A 20,850-nucleotide genomic window follows, 5' to 3' on the forward strand; every position below is an offset into this window, starting at 1 on the left:
GGTTGTGGCAGAAAGTATCAAACCCAGTAAAGTTAAGCATAATCCTAAATGAAAAAAAAAAATAAACATTCAATGAATAGCCAGACTTTCAGGATTTTGTTGCAAAAAATTCGCTTCAACTTAATAGGAAATTTGACATAAAAGATCCACATCAAAGGCTAATTACAAGGAACTCAATAAAGACAGATTGTTTACTTTTTATATGAGGAAATGTAAAACCTATGTCTAAGACTGTTATTAGTAACTGGGTAGTTTGGAAGAAAGATTGGGGTAGACCTGAGTATGATGTGATTCTAAAAAGTAAAACTGCTTAGGAAAAGGTAAAAAGAGTAATTATCTTATACAAATGAGGTGCAAGAGGAAGAACTGGCGCAAAGGAATTAGACAGGGGAGGAGGGCTGGTAGTTCTGGAACCCTACTCTCATCGGAAATTAGTTTAAGAAGGAATAATACCTACATATATACATACTTACATATGTGTGTGAACCCTACTCACATCAGATCTGAGTTAAAAAGAGAACAATATATACATTTAGAAAGGAATAAAAGTCTTCTAAACTTACAAAGAAATAAGAGGGTGAGGGAATAGGATAAGAGAAGGGGTATATAAGGGTGTCTAGATTAGCAGGAATGGGAAAAGAGGGAATAAACAAACATTTTGAAGGCTTAAAAGTCTTCAGACAGAAACAAGTGTACTGGGAAAGGGAGGATAGGATGAAGAAAGGATATTGGGGGTAGGTTAAGTAATAGGAGGGCAAGGTAGTGGGTAGAAGTAAAGTAGAGGAGTAGATAAGGAGGGATAAGAAATAAGAGACATACAAACAAAACAAAGATCAGGAGTAGAATTTATTAGGGAAAAAAGCAGGGGTAGTAATCACGCACTATACATCGGCATGTTAATATTGTTTTAGACTATTTAAATAACTAGACAGCGTAAGGTTGGAATATTATTGTGGTATGGCAAACAAGGAGCTGGTGGACTTAGAGAAACAGAGGACCAACAAGTATAGTATGGTCTTACATAGATGCATATGAATATGTCTACATATAAATATGATTATAGATATCTAAGTATATGTATGTGTATGTATGTGTGTGTGTGTGTGTGTACGTTTGTGTATGTATTTATGTGTGTGTATCCAAACTTAATGGGGGGGGGGGGTTGGCAAGAAGGGGGAAAAAGGAACAAAGTAAAAAGTGCACAGCCAAGAACAAAAGAAAACTTTCAAGGAAGTAAAAAAAAGATGGACAGCTCTGAATACAACATGTAGTATTTATTACATAGGTTTTCTTGAAATGGAAATTTATTGCTGTGTATTTTGAATCCTCCTTTACATTCTTCTGCGCACATGACAATGCTTTGTTTCTTTTCTTATTTTGTATTTAAGCTTATGCTTATTTTCTTTTCTTATGGTATATCTGTTCTAGTATTTAAGTCTAAATTTTTTTTTGAAAAGGCAAGAATGAGTTTTGATCTCTAGCCTTGCATGGAAACCAAGGGAGCATATGACATAACAGATCTAAGTACTGAAGAAGACTGGGAGATTGAGACTACTTGGGTACCGTTGGAAAAGGAAAAGTCTCAGTAAGAATATTTGTGTCTGTTAGTTTGGGTGACTTTAAATGGGAATAAAGGTGAATTTAATCTAAGGTTTTAGATTCTTTCCCCCCAGGGATCAGGCAGAGACTACAAGTAAGAAAAGCAACAATAAACAATCAGTTTTCAAAATGTTCACATTTCTCAATACAGAAAAAATTTAATATTTACAAAAAAATTAAACAGGATATTCACCTATAATTTGGCCTCGCTCATCGGTTACTGTAATGCCCACAGGCACAGATATTTCATAATCCAGGCCTTTCTCTCCCTTTAATGCACTGATTCTGAAAGGCAAAAACAAGTTAATGCCTAAAATTTTAAAAAATGAAAGCAGTAAGCAGTAAGTAAACTAAACTGTCAATACTTCAAGTTGGTGTTCTGAACGTTTTACAAAGAAGGCTGGACAGTGCCTATCTGTTTAGGCTAATTTTTACATAAGACATTTTAAAAATGTTATTTTCATTTGCTAGGATAATAATCATTTACCAAGGGCTGTGTCTTTAAACCAGTTGTCTGAACTGAATGCATTTCCTTACAGAAAACAGCCTTCTCTAGATGTCTATTCCCCTAAGCTAAAGGCTATCTTTTCTGGGCTCTCACAGTACTTTTGTTTCTCTCTTACACATTTATTCTATTTGGTGTTACGGTTACTTGTGTACATTTAGTTGTTTATTTAACTACCCCTTATGTGACAGTAACAGAGATGTAAAGCCAAGAACAAGAGTCTTCATCCTTGAGATATACACATACTCTGCTGGTTGTATGCCCCATGAAAGCAATACAAGCCTTACTCATCTTTGTATGCCCCTTAGCTCTCAGAACAGTTCTTTGCAGCCAGTAAATGTTTAATGCTGTTGAACTGATTCAAAGAAAAACATTATTATAAATAGCTATTTGATTCCCATACATATACATATATAGTTGAAATATAGTACACAATGAGATCCATGTACACACACACATGCTCATTTTTGCAATTCTAGAAATGAAACAAAATAGGAAAACTGAATAAAATATTTTTTTGTTTAGCTTGAATATTGGCACTTGAGAAAAAGTCAGTTTAATTGGAGAAGATGAAGTAGTTGAAGATATCCATATTTTCAAGGGTTGTAGGGTTGATAATGGTGGCTTCTTTCAGTAACTTAAAAGTTTCCAATGAAATCTCAACAATTACCATTTTTTTATCTAGATTTTTTAGGGGGGCACTAGAAAATTTCCCCAGAAAAGGTGAAGAGAAAAGAGAACATATGTTCAGAGAAAGCACCGTAAGGTAACAGGAAAAAAGCACTGGATTTTTGAGCCAATAAACACCTTAGTTCAAGTCTAGCCAGTCTAGGCCGGCTAGCCCAGATGAGGCAGGAAGAATGCATCAGGAGGTGGGTCAAACCACATGCCCTCAGATCTGAATGGAGACAGCCTAGATCCTTCACCAAAGAGCCTCTACACCACCTTCAGAGGAAGCAACCTTCTTCTCAGAGGTGTGACCTGGTCTCTGCAGTTTCTACTACTTTAAGAGCCATAGCTACTGACAGCCCAGAAGAGAAAATTCTTGACACCAAAAGTCTTGGCTTTGTCAAATGGTTCAACATCAGAAAAACATATAGTTTTGTCAACTGAAATGATAATAAAGAAAATATCATATCACTAACTTTGTCACTGCACCCTAAAAACCTGACTTGCAGCTAAAACTTCCTATGTGTTGTCTCTCCTTACTATAAACTCCTTGAGAGCAGGACCTGTCTTGTTTCCTCCCTGCATGATGAGCTGCTTTAGCACCATGTTGTGCACATAATGAGCACTTAAATTCTTTTTCATTAACCCTCCAAGAAGTGTAAGCTATTACAGTGACATACAGAAAATATCACTTAGTATGGAACAAGTGAGTTTATTTATATGTATGCAGTGAAAGACAGAAAAAGAAAAAACAAGGCCTAGGAATAAAAAGTTTATTGGCCTACTAAACTGGTGTGGATGAGGACAGAGCAGAGGGTGAAATGTAGAACTTGGGATCATGTTAGGGAAGGACCTAAAGAGCATACTTACTTGAAATATTTTTTGGCTTCGTATTTTTACACACCATGTAATAGTTTAATATTGTTAATGAATATGTCAAAAAAAATTTTCAATAGAATTTACAGATCATCTAATCCAATTCAGTGGATTAATCCAACTTGCGGAGGGAGTAGAGGAAAGAGAAGAATGGTGCAGTGAAAAAGGACCTCAAAATTAGGGAGCCTCTGATGATACTTCCATGTGTGAGCAGGATAAGTCATTTAAACTCTCTAGGTCTCAGGTTCATTAGCTTTGTTCATAATGAGGTTATTATATCAGATCAGGGGTTCTTACCCTAAAGTCCACAAACCCCCAAAGGATACACGGATAGATTTCAGGGGATCTATGAACTTAAGACAGGAAAAATTTTATCTTTATTTTCACTAACCTTTGGTTTTTTAGTTATCCTAAGTATTTTATTTTCGTTATTTAAAAAATTATTGAGAAGGAGTTCCTAGGTTTCACCAGATTGCCAAAGGGGTGCATGACACAAAGAAAGTCAAGATAATTCCTAAGGTCCTGTCCAGCTCTATAAATTCTGGGTTCCTATTAATGTGTGGAAATAGATAGCCTTGGGGCAGATTTGTGCTGGAACAGGGTGAGCGCTACCTCTTAGGCGAGGCTAATAAAGGGAAAGCTTCTCCAGCTTCAGTTGGGGAAACTGCCTTTCATTACTCAATTATAGGAATAATAAATTAAAATGCCTGACTTTAGTAATATTTTAGATGAATGAGTTTTCAGTAAAAGTCTTTTCAGTAATGCATCAAGTGTGAAGGACTGTTATAAGATTTTCCCTTTATTCTCAGGGGAAAAGAGACATGGAGAACAGAGGAACGTAAGGCCCCCCAGAAAAGGGAAGAAGGAAAAGGCAAAGAAAGGGAAAAAAACTAAGGGGTATATGTAGTTGGGTACAAATTTCCAACACTACAATTTTGCTAAGCACTGCTGAGTCAGATAAACAGAGATCATACACTAAAAGATTTTTGTTATATAGTGCAAATAATTTGCAGGGGGAAAAAAAGCTGGGTTCATTTCTGTTAAAAGTATAGTTATCCAATGTTATGAGTCTAAACCATGCAGTAAGTACTTACCGACTGTTTGCTCCTCCTCCTGCCACAAAGCGTTTCTGGGGATATTTATCCTTAATTTTTTTTAAGTTCATTCCTTTTTTGGCTACAATCCAGACATCACCACCTTTGCCTCCTTCTCCACCTAATCGAGGATAACCCATTCCACCAGCTCCTCCTTTTGCAAAGATTCTTAGATTGTCCATGAAGTTTCCATACTATTAAAAAGAAAATGTGGCTTATTGAATACAAAGGACTTTGCTCTTTAGGACACTAAACCTGTATAAAAAATACACTTACAAAAATAAGAAAAAAAGACCCGAGTCCAGGTTGGTCTATGCGTTTCACTATGCTAGTGTGACCTCAGGTCCAGAACAGATGGGCTCAGAGCCAAGGTTTTCTTATTTCTAAGAGGCTTCCAGCTCTAGGCTCTGCTCTAAACCATTCTCTAGCAGTTTCTAGTGTACTGGTATCTTTCCTTATCTCATCAGCGAGTGAATGTAAATAATAAGTAGTAACTTTCTCTTTTGGGCAGAAACCCTGAGGGTCTTCCCCTCCCAGTTAGATTTTTTTTTTAGTTTTTTATTAAAGGGGCCATCCCATGATTAATGTCTTAAAGAGGCCTATCCACTGAATGGGCATTACCTCAAAATGAGAACCTGAAAAGACCATAGCCAGAAGGGGCTAGGGTCTCCTAAAGCATCCTGGCCATAGAAAGTGAGGCTGGTGACCTTGCACAGCCCTCCCTCACTCAAACCAAAGTCAACTGCAAGTCTAGTCTTCACTTCCCTGGTGTTGTGGTCCTCTTCAAGAAAGAAGGACAAACTCGTAAGTTCCTGCTGGGTATTTCTTCTCTTTTGCACAAAATGAATGCTAAGCATACACTAGGTATTCAATAAATGTTTGCTGAGATAAATTAGATATTCAAAGATAAAGCTCTCCTTTTTAAAATTTCTTCTCTTCCTAATTATTACGCAAATCTAACCTGAAAAATTAGTCTGGTGTGTCATACTTTGTAGGATAGCCTTCCTCAATGTAGTTCTATCCCAAAACAATGTGTCAAGGGTTGGAGTTTTCTTTCTAACAAAGTTTCAGAGTTTACAGCACAATCTTTTTTTCATCTGGTGTGTTGTATTAGAAGGCAGCAGTTAACAAAAAATTCTAGTTAACTATCATACTTAATAATGGCCTATCATAACATTTGTGGCAACATTTTAAAAAAATTCTTACAGCTTACAAAGTAAATGATGAAACAAATCTCTGTATCTCCTGGCTTGACCTTTCTTTAAACCCCAGGGTCATATTCTCAAATGCCTTATAGCACTGTATCTTTTATTTGGATGTCACACAACCTCTGCACAATTTTTCATTAATACTTTGATAAATTTATGATCTCATTAATGTGGATGCTCTCTCCCCAAAGGTGCTTATCAATACCTACCCATGCTTTTTCCTGTAAGGACGCTGTCTATGCCTCCCCATAAATTCTCCAGAGAGGATCCATCCAATATCCTGGGCGCTTTCTGCTATGCCCTCAGCTTAAGATTCAACATATACCGTGCCCATCTGTAGCTCACCCACCCCCACTCTCCCAGCCCCAATTTCTGGGCACACTTCTCTCCAATATCAAGCTTCTATTTCAAGTCAACAGATCTGCCTTTTAAACATCAGGATTCTTTCAGTGAGTTATAGAATGGCAGTTTCCAAAGAAGTAAAGTTGACAGTCATGCAAAGGTACGGAGAACTCTGTGAGCAGTATTTACTGATTAAGAATTGTGCACAAAAGTCATCATAAAAGATATCAGAATTATTTGTGATGAGATGGTCATGGAACAGAAGATAACCCAAGACAGAGCATGCACTCTATTGGTGCAAGTGCAGTGCCAAGAGAACTAAAGGAACTCCTCCTCCCCCACAAGCTGAGGGGACATTGGTGGATTCATACTGTGGAGAATTTATGGGAGGAGGACACAGACAAGAATTTTAGAAGATGAGGAGGCTTGGACACTTTGTGATCTGCATCCTTAGTGGGAGGACTGACATTGTGAGGTGACAGCCGTGTCACCCGACGATTCAAATGGAGCTTAAAGGTCTTGGGGAAAAGAATCTCTTCTAGGGACACCGCCCAACTTACTGATCTCAGCTTTCCCTGTGCCTTTCAAACTTCCTAAGTTCAAAACAAGCCCCTTGCTAGTGTCTGTGGCACAACAAACTTAAGGGATCTAGAAAACTCATCACCAACAACTCCGTTTTACGACACACCTTAATGTCAAGGTAACGTTCAGAGGGTGGGCTTGCTAGGCCTGCAGAGTCGGTCTATTCCAAAGCCTTCACTTTACAGAAGACATAAACTGAGGCCTGGAGAGCTGAAGTGATTTGCTCCAGGTCAGAATTAGCACTCGGATCTTCCAACAGAGGCTTGCCCCTTCATTATTGGCTGAGAGGATTTTTTTTTAAGCAGCAGTGATTTTTCCTGCTGTGATTCTTAATCTGGAACTGTGTAAAAATGAGAACGGACTAATTTTCTTCACACAACCGAGCCAACCCACCACGTGAACTGGACACTCACGTTTTCAGCAATAAATAGTAAACATTCGGAGCCCTCCAACCTCCTTTTCAAAGGAGAATCCGAAAATCACAATGGCAGGGCGGGCACGGAGGTCGGAGGGTGCCCCGGGCACATCTTGGCACTGAAAAGCCGGGCAGCTCTTCGGTCCACGCCATTTGCTTATCTCCTGGACGCCAGGCTGAGGGTACCCACCGGGACAAACCCACGTGTCTGCGTTCTGGAGGAGCTCCGGGGCACGGAGGGGGCACCACGCGCATAATAAGCGGATGCCCCTCGGCCACCCTCCTAAAACCCGAATCCTACAGCTAAACAGCCCCCCCCACGCCCCCTGCCCCGGTGTGGTCTGAGGACATCCTCCCCTTCCTTCGCACGGCCCAAAATGGGGGGGCGGGGGAGAGAAAGTGTCCAGAAAGAAATGAAGGCAAGGGTAGAGAGAAGAGCATGGGGAGAGGCCGTGGAAAGGGAAAGGAGATGGGGAGAGGAAGAGAAGAGCGACAGAGGGGAAGAAGGGAAGGGGCAGAAGATTGGTTTGGGGGAAAGGGGGGAGAGGATTTAGTTGGGAAACGGGGGCGGAAGTGAGTGGGGGAGGGGAAGGGAACAGGTGGGGGCGCTTGACAAGGAAGGGGTAGGGGAGAGGGACGGAGCAGGAGGGGGAGCGGGGTTAGGAAGGCGGGCCCGGCCTCCCATACTCGTACCTTCCTCAGGAGCGAGCAGCAGCAGCGCACCATGGTGGCCTCGGAGAGTCAGGGCCCCGGCCGCCTTGCGGGCCGGCGTGATGCATCCTGGTTATCCGGCCAGGCCGCGGCTCCCTGATCTGCCCTTTCCGGCCCAGGCCCTGGGCCTTCACGGCGCAGGCGCAGACGTGCGTGGCGCAGGCGCAGGAGAGCTCCGTGGGCCAGGCTATTCTGTGCCGCGGGGTTGGGAAGGATCCAGTGAAAGTTGCGCGGGGCCGCGTGGGAGGGGCTCCTGCAAACCTGGAATTTGGGCAAGTTTGCAGAGGAGGAAACTGGTACCTCGAGGGGCGGAGTTTTGGTCTTCTCGCCCCGGGCCAGTCCCGGGAATGGCCACCCTCCTCCGTTCAGCTAAGCTCCCTATGAAACACCTTCTGCTCGAAGCCCTTTCCACTCCCCACCCCCCCATAGCGTGTAGTTTATTTTGTATAGATTTGTGTTTATTCACTTTAGACAGGGTGTCCCAAAAGTCTTAGTGCGGCTTGAAAATACTACAAACGTAAAAAAGCTTCAAAGGCTATTTAAAATCCTGACATTTCTTATAAAAATTCTACATAATCACTAGTTGATTTTCGAATTTTGTAAAAACTTTCGTAAGCTGCTGCTCAGTGACTGAAGCTGTCCCGCAAAAACATTAGAGGCACCCTGCCTTGTTACAAACTAAGTGCAGCAGACATGTATACAAGCCTCGAAACGGTGATGGGGGCGGGGTAAGTTTAATATCCAAAGTATAAAACTGCACTACGACTTTCGGGACACCCTGTATTATTCTCTCCTATTAGGTTAGCTTCTTGGAGTTGGGAGTGTTTGCTTCTTAAGATGTTAGCTACAGTACCTGGAATATAGAAGTTTAATAGATGCTTTTTGATTGATTGGTAGTGTATCTTTCTCCTTATTTTACAGAGGAAGAAGACACGGGGGGGGGGGGAGCTCAGAAAAATTAAAGAGATTTGATAGGACACATAGCTGAGACACAAATGCCCCTCTTCTGAATTCATCCAGGTATTCCATTACACCAGACATAATTAAAATTTTATTTGTATTATTTTGTAACTTAAATTATTATTTATCAATATTTTGTGTGATTCAATATTTCAAGGAGGCCTAATTTTAGTTGCTTCCACTAACATATTTCATAATCTCTTAGGTTTGTTGAAATGAATTGAAAGGAAAGAGTGGGAGATAGGGGAAAACGAGGAACCAGCTAGTTTAGCAGGAATGAGGCAGTCAGAGATGGAAGGGCATTGGTCTGTGATCAGAGAATAGGACTGGGATGTGAGGAGATTGATGAACTGAGAGGCCAATGTGTTCATGGGGGCATCTGCATGAATTCTGTCTTCTTCAAGGGTTGAGAGGGAGAAGGGGTTCTTTGAAAATAGAGGAAGTTGGGGGTCAAGGCAAAATAGGAGAGAGGAAGCATTTTGCCTAGCTTGCCCAGCACCCTTCCACAACAACCCAGAAATTTCTCCATATAGAATTCTGACGAAGAAAACCAAGACAAAAGTCACAGTGAATCATTTTTCCAGCCCAGCTTAGAAAGACAAAGAGGTCTGCAGACACTGGGGCAGGGGCTGACCATGAACATGCCCCAGTAGCAGGAACTCCAGCACCCAGAGAAAGGGGGCTGAGACAATGCACCAGGGGAAAAAGAAATTCCAGGAGATCCCTGAACTAGTGCTAGGTGTGGAAACAGGTGCTATCTGGCATCTCTGCTGCTAATTACCCAATTCTAGGTCACAGGTCCAAAGCAGAGAGCTGGGGACCCTAGCCAAGTACTGAGCACAGAATAGGTTCCTTAAATATAGCTGTGTGGCTCTGAACCCAGGAATACAGTGGCAACTCAGTTCTAGCCTTTGGCCAAGCACAAAAGCCTGCAGAGCCAGCAATTCAGTGGTTCTGTTCTAGAGCAGTCTACTGAAACTCAACCATGCATAAGTCAGTAAACTCAAACCTGGATCAGGAACTTGCAAGGTTCAGACCAAGAGGGCAGAGACCTTTTCCCAAATCACATGGCTTTGGGATCACTAAAGCTTACAAACTTCCAAACTGAATTGTAAAAGCTCCAGAAAGATGTAAAAAGACAAAAGCTCAGGCCAGATATCCCACTCCGAAGTGAACAGAAACCACCATTAATATAAAGTCCAAATTCAAGAAATAGACTGCAACAGGGATGGGAACTGCAGCCTTGAGGCCACATGTGGCCCTCTACATCCTCAAGTACAGCCCTTTGACTGAACCTAAACTTCACAGAATCCAAGAGGATTTCTTCTGTGAAGTTTGGGTTCAGTCAAAGGGTCAAATTTGAGGACCTAGAGGGCCACATGTTCCCACCCCTGGAAGAATGAGCAAAGAAGAACCTAAACATAAAGAGCTACTGCAGTGAAAGAGAAGCCCAAGGCACGAATAGAGAAGAAGGCAATGACTTGAAACCTCTACAAGCAAAGCCTTCCGTACAGATTGGACACAAGCCCAACAAAAATTCCTACAAGAGTTAGTTTTAAAAAGAGCACAAAATACTTTTTTTTTTAATCAAATAAGAGTGGTAGAGGAAAAACAGAAAATGGGAACTATGCAATAAAGTGAAAAGAGGTACAAAACCTTGCTGAAGAAAATAACTCCTTGAAAATTGGAACTGGCCAAACAGATGCTAATGACGCCATTGATACAGCAAGAAATTTAAAAGAAATCAAAAGACCAAATGGAAGAAAATGTGCAATATCTGACAGGAAAAAAAAACAAACCCAAAACTATTAACCAGGAAAATAAATCGAAGTATTATTGGGTGACCTGAAAGCCATGATCACAAAAAGAGCCTAGACATCTTATTTCAAGAAGTTATAAAAGAAAATTGCCCAGATATCTGTATTGGTAATTAAGGAGGCCTTTTAGCACTTATTCAATCAAGTGCCCTTGAAGAGTTTGGCCTTTGTTTCCTTGATTAAATTAGGAGTCCTTGATGACCTCCTTGCCTCAAGGGAAAGCCTAGTTTGCATGGATTTGAGTGACATGCTTGTGACATATGAGGCTTTTAGACCACGTGGGTTTAAGTGACATTTTTTTCGACGCTTTTAGTTCACATGGGTAAGTTGCATGTGTGAGTCACCTTTGACCCTGAACAAGATATATAAACCCAGAGGTTGGTGTTCTCCCTTGAGGCTCTCCTGGAGGAGTGTTGGCATGGGACTCTTCGCAGCCACTGTAAGAGCCTCCCTGCTCACCCAGATGTTGATGGTTTCTTGGTAACTATGAATTGTATTTGGTCTGTTTATTAAGTATGGTTGTAATTTGTTTGTATTTGCTCTGAAGTTCAGGGTTCTGGCTTTTTCCCCTGAAGTGAATGATATTTGTGTGCTGGATTGAAATAAAACTGTTAACTCTTTAACGTTGCTTTCCTTAGCAAAGCAGATCAAAAGGACCTGTGTGCTGGCGGCATTTTTGTTGTTGGGCTTGTGTTGGTCTTTCACCCCCCCACAGAAGCTGCTAGCCGAATGGTTGCAACAATATCTCAGAACCTGAGGGCAAAGTAGAAATGGAAAGAATTTACCAATCCTGTCCCAAAACCCCAAAATGAATCCCCATGAACATTACAGCCCACATCCAGAGCTACCGAGTTAAGGAGAAAATATTGTAAGCAGCCAGAAAGAATTCAAGTATCACAGAGCCACAATCAGAATCCTACAAGATTTAGTAGCTCCCATATAAAGGAATGGAAAGCTTAGAGAAGGAGAAGCAGCTAGGATCACAACCAACAAAAACCTGCCAAATAAAACCGAGTATAATCCTACAGAGAGAAAATGGGTATTTAATGATGATTTAATAATGACTTTCCTGAAAAGACCAGAACCAAATAGAAAATTTGACATTCAAACACAGGATTCAAGAGAAGCACAAAAACACAAGTGAGAAACCATAAGGGGCTAAATAAGGCTTCCATTTTTCTATAGGGAGATGACACCCCTCAGAACTTTATCATTACTAGAGGTCTTAGAAGGAATCTAATTACACAGAAGGCTTAGGTATGATTCTATTGTGTCTGGAAGATCTCAAAAGAATGGAAGGGTGGGAAAGAGGGATGCCCTGGAGAGGGGAAGGAATAATGGGGGAAATTATTTCACCTAAATTGGGTACACAAGGAAAAGGTTATATAACAGAAGGAGCAGAGTTGGAGGAGTGGGAGACAACTGAACCTCACTCTCATCTGAACTGGCTCAGGGAAGGAAGAATAAACATGCACAGGGTTTGGTACAGAAATTACTCTTACCCAACAGGTAGGTAGAAATGAAAAAGGTTAAGAGAAAAGTGGGGTGGAGATGGGCATAAGGGGAAGGGTAAATTAACGGAGGCAACAGTAAGAAGCAGAACATACTCTTAACAGGCGGACAAAGTAAAAAAGAGAAGGATAAATATAAGAGAAGAAGATAGAGGAAAATACACAGCTAGCAAACATAATTGTGAATGTGAGTGGCGTGAACTCACTCATAAAAATGGAAGAGTATAACAGAATGGATTAGAAACTAGAATCCAACAATATATTGTTTATAAGAAACATACTCAAAACAGATGCAGTTAAAATAAGGGACTAAAGCAAAATATATTATGTTGCAGATGAAGTAAAAATGACAGGGGTAGCAAATCATGATCTCAGACAAAGCAGAAACAAAAATAAACTAAATTAAAAGAAAGAGAGGAATTATATTTTGCTAAAAGATATCAGTGAATTAATATCTATACCTGTACATGCACCAAATATCATAGCAACTAGATTCTTAAAGGTAAAGCTAAATGAATTATAGGAGGAAGCAATAAAACTGTAAGAGTGAAGAACTTCAACTTTCCAGTTAAAGAGAAAGGAATGAAACTATTTCTTTCTTGTATATGGCATCTTCACAAAAACTTACCATATATTAGGGCAGTGGTGTCAAACTAAAATAGAAACAAAACCCCAACTGGCATGTTGATATAGAAAACCACAAATCAGCATTATCTATGTTCTACTGTACTTTTATTTATTTTGTTAAACATTTTCCAATTACATTTTAATCTGGCTAGGGCTGTACTCAGGAGTTTTGCAGGCCAAGAATTTGATAACTCTGTATTAGGGCATAAAAATATCACAAAGAAAAAGAGAAAAACAAAAATAAAATTGCATCTCTGATCATGATGCAATAAAATTATATTTAATAAAAGGCCTCTGAAGCATAGATGAAAACTAAGTAACTTAATCGCAAAAAATGGGTGGCTCAAAGAAGAAATCATAGAAAGAATAATTTCATTAAAGATGATGACAATGAAATAACATACCACAATTTGTGAGATTTAGCCAAAGCAGAACTTAGGGGAAAATTTGTATCTCTAAAACAAGAGAGAAAAAGCAGATCAATAAACTGGGCATACAACTAAAAGCAAATTAGAAAACCAAAAGTTTAAAAATTCTAATTAAACAGTAAAACAGAAATCCTGAAAATCAAAGGAGGGATTAACAAAATGTAAAGTTAAAAAAACCAAACAACTCTAACTAAGGACCTAGGATCTGTTTTCTTGGAAAACAACAATAAAATAGATAAGCCATTGGCTAATTTGATTTTAAAAAGAAAACCAAATTGTCAGTATCAAAAATGAAAATGGTGAATTTAAAAGCAATTATTAGGAGCTATTTTGCCCAACTAGAGGCCAAGAAATGAAATGGATGAATACTTGAAAATTATAATTGCCCTGATTAATAGAACAGGAAATATAATATTAAAATAATCCTACCTTAGAAAAAGATATCAAATAAGCCTTAAATGAACTCCATGAGACAAAAATCCCAGGACCAGATAGATTTACATGTAAATTCTACCAAACATTTAAAGAACAATTATTTCCAATACTACACATACTTTTGGAAAAAAAAAAAAAGGTAAAGAAGGAGTTCTACCAAATTCCTTCTATGATACAAATATGGTCTTGATACTTAAACCAAAGAAAGTCAAAACAGATAATGAAAACTATAGACCAATTTACCTAATGAATAGTAATACAGAAACTTTAAATAAAATACCAGCAACATTACAGCAATATATCACAAAGATCATACACTATCACCAGTATAGATTTATACCAGGAATGCAGGGCTGGTTCAGTATTAGGAAAACTATAGGCATAACTGACCACATTAATAACAAAAGCAACACAAATCACATTTATTTCAATAGATGCAGAAAAAGTGTTTGACAAAAAACAACACCCATTCCTGTTGAAAACACTAGAAAGCACAGGAATAAATGAAGCCTTCCTTGACAAGTAGTATCTATCTAAAATCAGGAGCCAGCATTTTCTGTAATGAGGCTAAGCTAGAAGCCTTTCCATCAGATTGGGGGTGAAGCAAAGATGTACATTATCACCATTATTATTTAATATTGTACTAGAAATGCTAGCTATTACAATAAGACAACAAAAAGAAATTGAAGAAACACACATGGGCAAAGAGGATATGACTCTTTGCAGATGGTCTGATGGTTTACCAAGAGAACAAACTAAAAAACTAATTGGAACAATTAACAATTTGAGTAAAGATGAAAGATATAAAATATACCCACACAATTCATTAGCATTTCTGTATATTACCAACAAAATCCAGGAAAATATAAAAAGAGAAATTCTATTTAAAATAATGACAGCATAAATACTTGGGAGTCTATCTGCCAAGACCCAGACAAGAACTATGTGAACACAATCACAAAACACTCTTCACACAAATAAAGACAGAACTAAATAATTGGAGAAATGCTAATTGCTCGTGGGTAGGCTGAGCCAATATAATAAAAATTATAATAATTACCTAAATTAACTTATTTAGTGCCATACCAATTGCACTACCAAAGAACTACCTTATGGAGCTAGAAAAAATAACAAACTTCATCTTGAAGAACAAAAAGTCAAGAATATCCAGGGAAACAAAGAAAACGGGAGGAATGGAGGACTAGCAGTACCAGGTCTCAAATTATACTGCAAAGGGATTAAAACAATTTGGTACTGAGTAAGAAGTAGAAAGTGTAACAGATTATATAATATACAGTACAGAAACAAATGAACATAACCTAATGTTTGATAAATCCAAAGATCACAGCTATTGGGGTAAGGGCTCACTATTCAACAGAAACTGTTAGAAAAACAGTATGGCACAAACTAGGTACAGACCAACATCTCACATTATATATTAAGGTAAGGTCAAAATGGATATTAAGATTTAGATACACAGAGTGATATCATAAGCACTTGGTGGAACATGGAAAAAATGGCCTGTCAGATCCATGGAAAGGGTTACAGTTCATGACCCATGGGAGGCAAAATGAATAACTTTGATTACATAAAAGAAAACCAGTGCACTTAAAGTAGAAGAATAGGAAACTGTTCGGAAAAATATCTTTGCAGCAAGTTCCTCTGGTGAATGTCTTATTTCTAAAATATATAAAGGACTGAGACAGATTTACAAGAAAAGAAGTCATTCCCCAATTGATAAATGGTCAGATATGAATAGGCAGTTTTCAGAGGAAGAAATCTAAGCTATCAATAGCCATATGAAAAAATGCTCTAAATCACTAGTAATTAGAGAAATGTGAAGTAAAACAACTCTGAGGTACCACTTCACACCCATGAGATGATCAAAAAAAGGAAAATGACATGTGCTGGAAGGGCTACAGGAAAACACGCAACTTTAATGCATTGTTGGCGGAGCTGTGAACTAGTCCAATTACCTATTCTGGAAAGCAATTTGGAACTGTGCCCCCAAAGCTATTAAGCTGTGCATATCCTTTGATCCAGCAATTCCTCCACTAGGAAGAAATCAAAGAACTCATATGTACAAGAATATGTATAGCAGCTCTTTTTGTGGTGACAAAGCACTGGAAATTGAAGGGATGCTTGTCAATTGGGGAATGGCTGAACCAGTTATGATATATGAACGTGATGGAACACTATTGTGCTGTGAGAGATGATAAAAGGGATGGTTTCAGAAAAATATGTTAAGATTTGTATGATCTGATGTAAAGTGAAGTGAGCAGGATAAGAACAATTTTTACAATAACAATATTGTAATGACAAACAACTTTTAAAGACTTCAAGCACTCTGATCAAAGCAATAACCAACCACAGTTCCAAAGGATTCATGATAAAGTTATTCACTTCCAGATAGAGAGCTGATACACTCAGGATGAAAACTGAAGCATGTTTTCTTTTTGAACATGACTAATATGGGATTTTATATGACTATACATATTTGTAATGGATTTTTTTTTCTTTCCTTCTCAATGAGTGGGGGAGGGTAATGGAGGAGGTAGAGAATTCAGAATTGAAAATAAAAATCAATTAAAAAAAATAGGAAATGGAGAAAGTTGTAAAGTTCCTCCCCAAACGCTGGGAGATCAGCAGATTACAGCAATGAGAATTTGGGTAAATATGATAAGAAATGATAAGAAAAAATGGATTGAATTTTAAAGAAAAGATTCTTAGTGATAAAATATGGAAATTATCAAAGTGGCATTAGAGAGTAAGGCTATGCTGATTAGGGGGGTGGGAGTGGGTGGGTGGGTGGAGATGATATTAGGAAAGGAGCTACCATCAGTAGAGGTGCCTTTAGGAGGAAGCCAGGATTACTAAAAAGCAAAAGAGAGAAAAAAGAAGGGAGCTGGGGGCGGGGGCTTGTCAATAATAGAGTGGTGGCTCCAGAGGGCTGGAAAACTCTTTTTTGAGTGACAAATTTGTTTTAAATGAGTTAAAATATTTGTATGACTTTGAGCTTCCTTTGTTTTTCCTCTGGATCAGAAGTTTAATTTTTTATCTAAGTGGTTGGCACTAGTCATAGTTCAGTGCCAGCAACCAGAGCCAGGATGATATTTGCTCTGGGGTGGTGAGGGGTCACCAGGATTAACCAGTTGGGGTTTGGCTGTTGCCTGAGGTCTAAAGGGAGACCTCAGGCTAGGTACCATGTAGGAAAGGCTCAGGAATACTAGATGGCATCTGTGATGCTACACCAAAATCCACTGGAGGAGGGGGGAAGGGGGTAAAAGACCTTGGTTTCCAGTACTTGTGGAGGAAAAAGGGGTAGTATCTGCACAAGGGAGAAGGGACCACCCATCCCAACCTAAAGTTAGAAGAACTTAAGGTTGCTTTTAATGCGGTGTAGTTCACTCTGGGTCCACAGTAAGCCTTCCCTGTTGGGGGTTCCTGTGGAATCATATGTTGCTGCAGGGGGAAAATCATCATTTTCCTGGATTGCAGGTTGGTCCACAACAGGCATCATTGTGTAATTGTCCAGCATGAGCTCATTGGGGTCATCTGTCTGGCCCGGAACGCTGCCCAAGGGATATTTACTCCAGTCTATATCGTCCGTGCAAAGCTGCCATGCAGAGCCCTTCAACGCAGCCTGCTTTTCGGCTAGAACCTCAGGTCTCTCCCTCATAAGGGCTTTCCGCACCGGCTCCCGCTTAACCTTCAACTCTTCCTCTGTCTTGGAAGAAAGATCTGCCATCTCAGTCTCTGCCTCCTCCTCCTCTGCTGCTTTGTAACCCCTCTGCCGATCAATCATCATGGACTGCTTCACCTGCCACTGCAGATCTTCCAGAGTGTAAACCGGCCTCCTCAAAGGCACAGACTCTTCCCTGGACCTAGGTCTGGAGTTAGGGTTCCCACCCTGGGTGTAGATGGTACAGAGACACATAAGCTTCTCTTGGGTGTCTAGAGGAAAGGCTGGTTCCATGGTCTTGAGGACGAGCTGGAGGATGGGGGGAGTGGCCCAGCAGGCACAATCCAGACAGACGTCAAGCAGCTGAGACCAATTCAAGGAGAAGTTGTGGCACACAATCTTCCATGTTTTCCGGATGGCACGCTGGCCAGAAGTGAAGTGTTCCCCACGGGGGCCGTAGACCACTAGCAGTTCGCTGATCCAACTGATGAGGTAGGCTGGCCGGATGCCTGTGTCTCCAATTTCTGGAAGCACCGTGAACATCTTTTCCAGGAGAGCCTGGGTGAATGGCTGGGATTCTAAGCCCTTCAAAAGGGGCTGCCAGAAGTGGGAAAAGCACCGGGGCAACACAAGGTTGCTTAGATTCATGGATCTTGCTGCTTGAATCTGCAAAGCTTCCAGCTGCTCTGCAGTAGGAATGAGGAAACCATCACTTAGCAAGATGTTCACCACAAGTGGCCCATTGTCCTGTGTCAACTTCTTCATTTTTGACACCATCCATTCCACCTCTGTGGATGAGTTTGCCCAAGCCTTGATGGCCTTAGGCAGCTGCCTTAGCTCTCTGAGCACCTTAAATTGCTCTTCTTCGTAGGAGACTAGCACTCTCCGGATTTTCTCATATAGTTCTCTTTCTTTCCTGGCCTCTTTAGAAAGTAGATCCTCCACTTCAGGCTGCACCACCGCAGGCTCTTCCCCCTCCATTTCTGCCTCCTGGAAATCCATCTCTGAACCCCAGGGCTCAACCAGGTCACTCCCTAATTGGCGGCACCAATAGGTACGGCGAAGCCAGTCTAAGACAAAGTCACAACCTCTTCGACAAGTATTCAACCTGGGAAGTTTCCTGTGTGTGAAATCATGACGAAGGTTCACGATCCACTCTGGGATGTGCATCTCATGTGCCAGGCGTCTCAGAGGAATATTGATCAGTTTTTGCTTTGGCTCGGTTATAAGATTCACAAACCTGACCAATGCCATGCCATAAAGAAAGACAAGTTCTTGGGAGCCCACAGTGTTGTTCTCATCCATAACTTTGCATCTCACCAGGTCAGCTGTGCAGGCCACAGCAAGCGGGAGGTTATTGCCACAGCGGCTCTTCCAGGCGGTCACTCGGTCTAGTGCGTACTTCTGCAGCTTGGTGTCAGAGCAGAAGAGGTAGACCATCACCTGGTCCCACTCCGCCTTGCTGCGCCAGGGCACCACACTGCCGCCCCTAGTCTCTTCTAGCAGGGGATCCCTGGACTGAGCCCGGGAGGCTGATTGGGCCCGGGACGCTGTCTGGGATCCGGAGGCTGACTGTGGCCTGGATACTGGCTGGGCCCGGGAGACTGTCTGAGGCCGGGATACCACCACCAGGGCCCGGGAGGCTGCCTGGGTCCCTGTCTGGGTCCCGGAGGCTGTCTGGGACCGGGACGCTAAAAGGGGCCTGGACGCCGGCTGGGGCCGGGAGGCTGGCTGGAGCCGTGGTGCTGACTGGGCCCGCGACGCTGGCTGGACCCGTGCAGGGGACCGTTTAATTGACCTTGTGGCTGAACTTTCAGTTCCTGGTAGCGCCAGAGGCTGCACCGACTGCCCTGGGGGTGTCTGCGCCAGGGGTGTGTGCAGCGGGGGTGTCTGCACCGAGGGCGTGTGCCGCGAGGTGGTCTGCACCGACGGCGTGTGCCGCGAGGTGGTCTGCACCGGGGGCGTGTGCCGCGAGGTGGTGTGCACCGGGGGTGTCTGCCCCGCAGGTGTCTGCGCTGCTGGTGCCTGGACACGCATCTTCTTCCTGCGCCGGCGTGCCTGGGCCCAGAAAAGATCGTCCTTCTTATCCATGCTGGTTCTCGAGCTCACCACCGGCAAACTGGCCACCTGCGAAGGAACTGGGAGTGGAATCTCAGCTGCCCGAGGAACCACCCGACTTGGCCGAAGAACCGGCCGAGGAACTGCTGCTGCTCGAGGAGCCGCCCGAGGAACTGCCCCTGCCCGCGGACTAGCTACAGCCCGTGGACTGGCCGCCCCTCGAGGACTCGCTGCCGTCCGAGGGCTAGCCGATGCCCGAGGACTTCCCGCAGCGTGAGGACTGGCCGATTCCTGAGGACTGGCTGACGCCCGAGGACTGGCCGATGCCCGAGGGCTTCCCGCAGTTTGAGGACCTGCTGCCACCCGCGGACTTCCCGATGCACGCGGGCTGGCCCCTGCCCGAGGACTCGCCGCCGCCGCCGCCCGAGGACTGGTCGCCGCCGCCCGCCTAACGGCGCCCACCAATGCGGCAGGGGTCCGCTGCCTGGGCCGACCTCGTTGGGGGCTGCCGGCTGGGCCGTTTACCTGCTCCTGCTGCTGCTGCTGCTGCTGCTGCTGCGGTCCGCCTGCCGCTGGGGACCGCCGCCGCGACGGCTCCACGCTGCTCGCGGGGCCCGGGCCTTCCACCCACTGCCGCCGCCGCCGCCGCCGCCACTGCCACAGCCCGCCACCGCCCGGGCCGCCCGGGCCCTCCAGCCGCTGCCGCCGCTGCCACCGCCGCCACCAAGGCCACACGCCGCCGCCCGGGCCGTCCAGCCGTTGCCGCCGCGGCCGCCGCCGCCGCCGCCCCGGTGGCCCGCCCGCCGCGCCAGTCCACCCGCCCAGCGAGGCCGCAGCCGCCTCCGTGTCCGCCAACGCCGCCTCCAGACACCGCTGTCGGGGCCGTCCGCCCGCTGCCGTGGCTGCCGCTGCCCGGGCCACGCGCCGCAGCCGCAGCTCCCTCTGCACCTCCGGACTGCAAGGGGGGTTGGCCTAGTGCGGCTCAGGCCAGAGCCAGAACCAGGCCCGAGGGGCGGGGCTGTGAGGAGGGAGGAGGAGGAGGAGGAGGAGGAGGGGGGCGGGGAAAGCTCGAGGTATAAGTGCCTACTGCAGACTGCAGCACAGCACGCCCACCGCCGCCGCCAGGGACCCCAGCCACCGACCGCAGCTTCGACACTGCCACCTGCCGCCAACGCCGCCGGGACACCGCCGCCCGCTGCTGCCACCTCTGCCACCGCTGCCGCCACCACGAGCTGCACCCACCTCTGCCCAGCACGCTCAATGGGAGCCCGAGAAGCGCTCGATGCGAGGAGCCTGCAGAGGAAGGAACGCCCAGCCTGCCGGGAACCGCA

The 20,850-nt window shown here is 43.3% G+C and overlaps 2 protein-coding genes across 2 annotated transcripts in view; both read right to left on the bottom strand.

Annotated features, from left to right (window-relative positions):
• GTPBP10 (GTP binding protein 10) overlaps positions 1–8,142 on the bottom strand; it is a 29,424-nt gene extending 21,282 nt beyond the window's left edge. Inside the window, exons 1-3 of the mRNA XM_036760233.1 lie at positions 7,984–8,142; positions 4,744–4,937; positions 1,793–1,884 (exon numbers count right to left, since the gene is read on the bottom strand). Of these exons, the coding sequence (XP_036616128.1) occupies positions 1,793–1,884; positions 4,744–4,937; positions 7,984–8,016 (319 nt within the window). The 5' untranslated portion in view covers positions 8,017–8,142. The remainder of the gene's footprint in view (positions 1–1,792; positions 1,885–4,743; positions 4,938–7,983) is intronic.
• Positions 8,143–16,321: 8,179 nt separating this feature from the next.
• On the bottom strand, positions 16,322–19,833 carry LAS1L (LAS1 like ribosome biogenesis factor). Its single transcript, XM_036761873.1, has one exon. The coding sequence runs from the start codon at positions 19,550–19,552 to the stop codon at positions 17,147–17,149; it is 2,406 nt and encodes an 801-aa protein (XP_036617768.1). The 5' UTR covers positions 19,553–19,833; the 3' UTR covers positions 16,322–17,146.
• Between the last annotated feature and the right edge of the window lie 1,017 nt (positions 19,834–20,850).

Source organism: Trichosurus vulpecula, chromosome 5 (assembly GCF_011100635.1).
Source record: "Trichosurus vulpecula isolate mTriVul1 chromosome 5, mTriVul1.pri, whole genome shotgun sequence".
In the NCBI taxonomy this organism is placed as follows: domain Eukaryota; kingdom Metazoa; phylum Chordata; class Mammalia; order Diprotodontia; family Phalangeridae; genus Trichosurus; species Trichosurus vulpecula.

Coding starts and splice junctions, on each gene's coding strand:
- LAS1L (XM_036761873.1), bottom strand. CDS start 19,552: ATGGATAAGAAGGACGATCTTTTCTGGGCCCAGGCACGCCGGCGCAGG.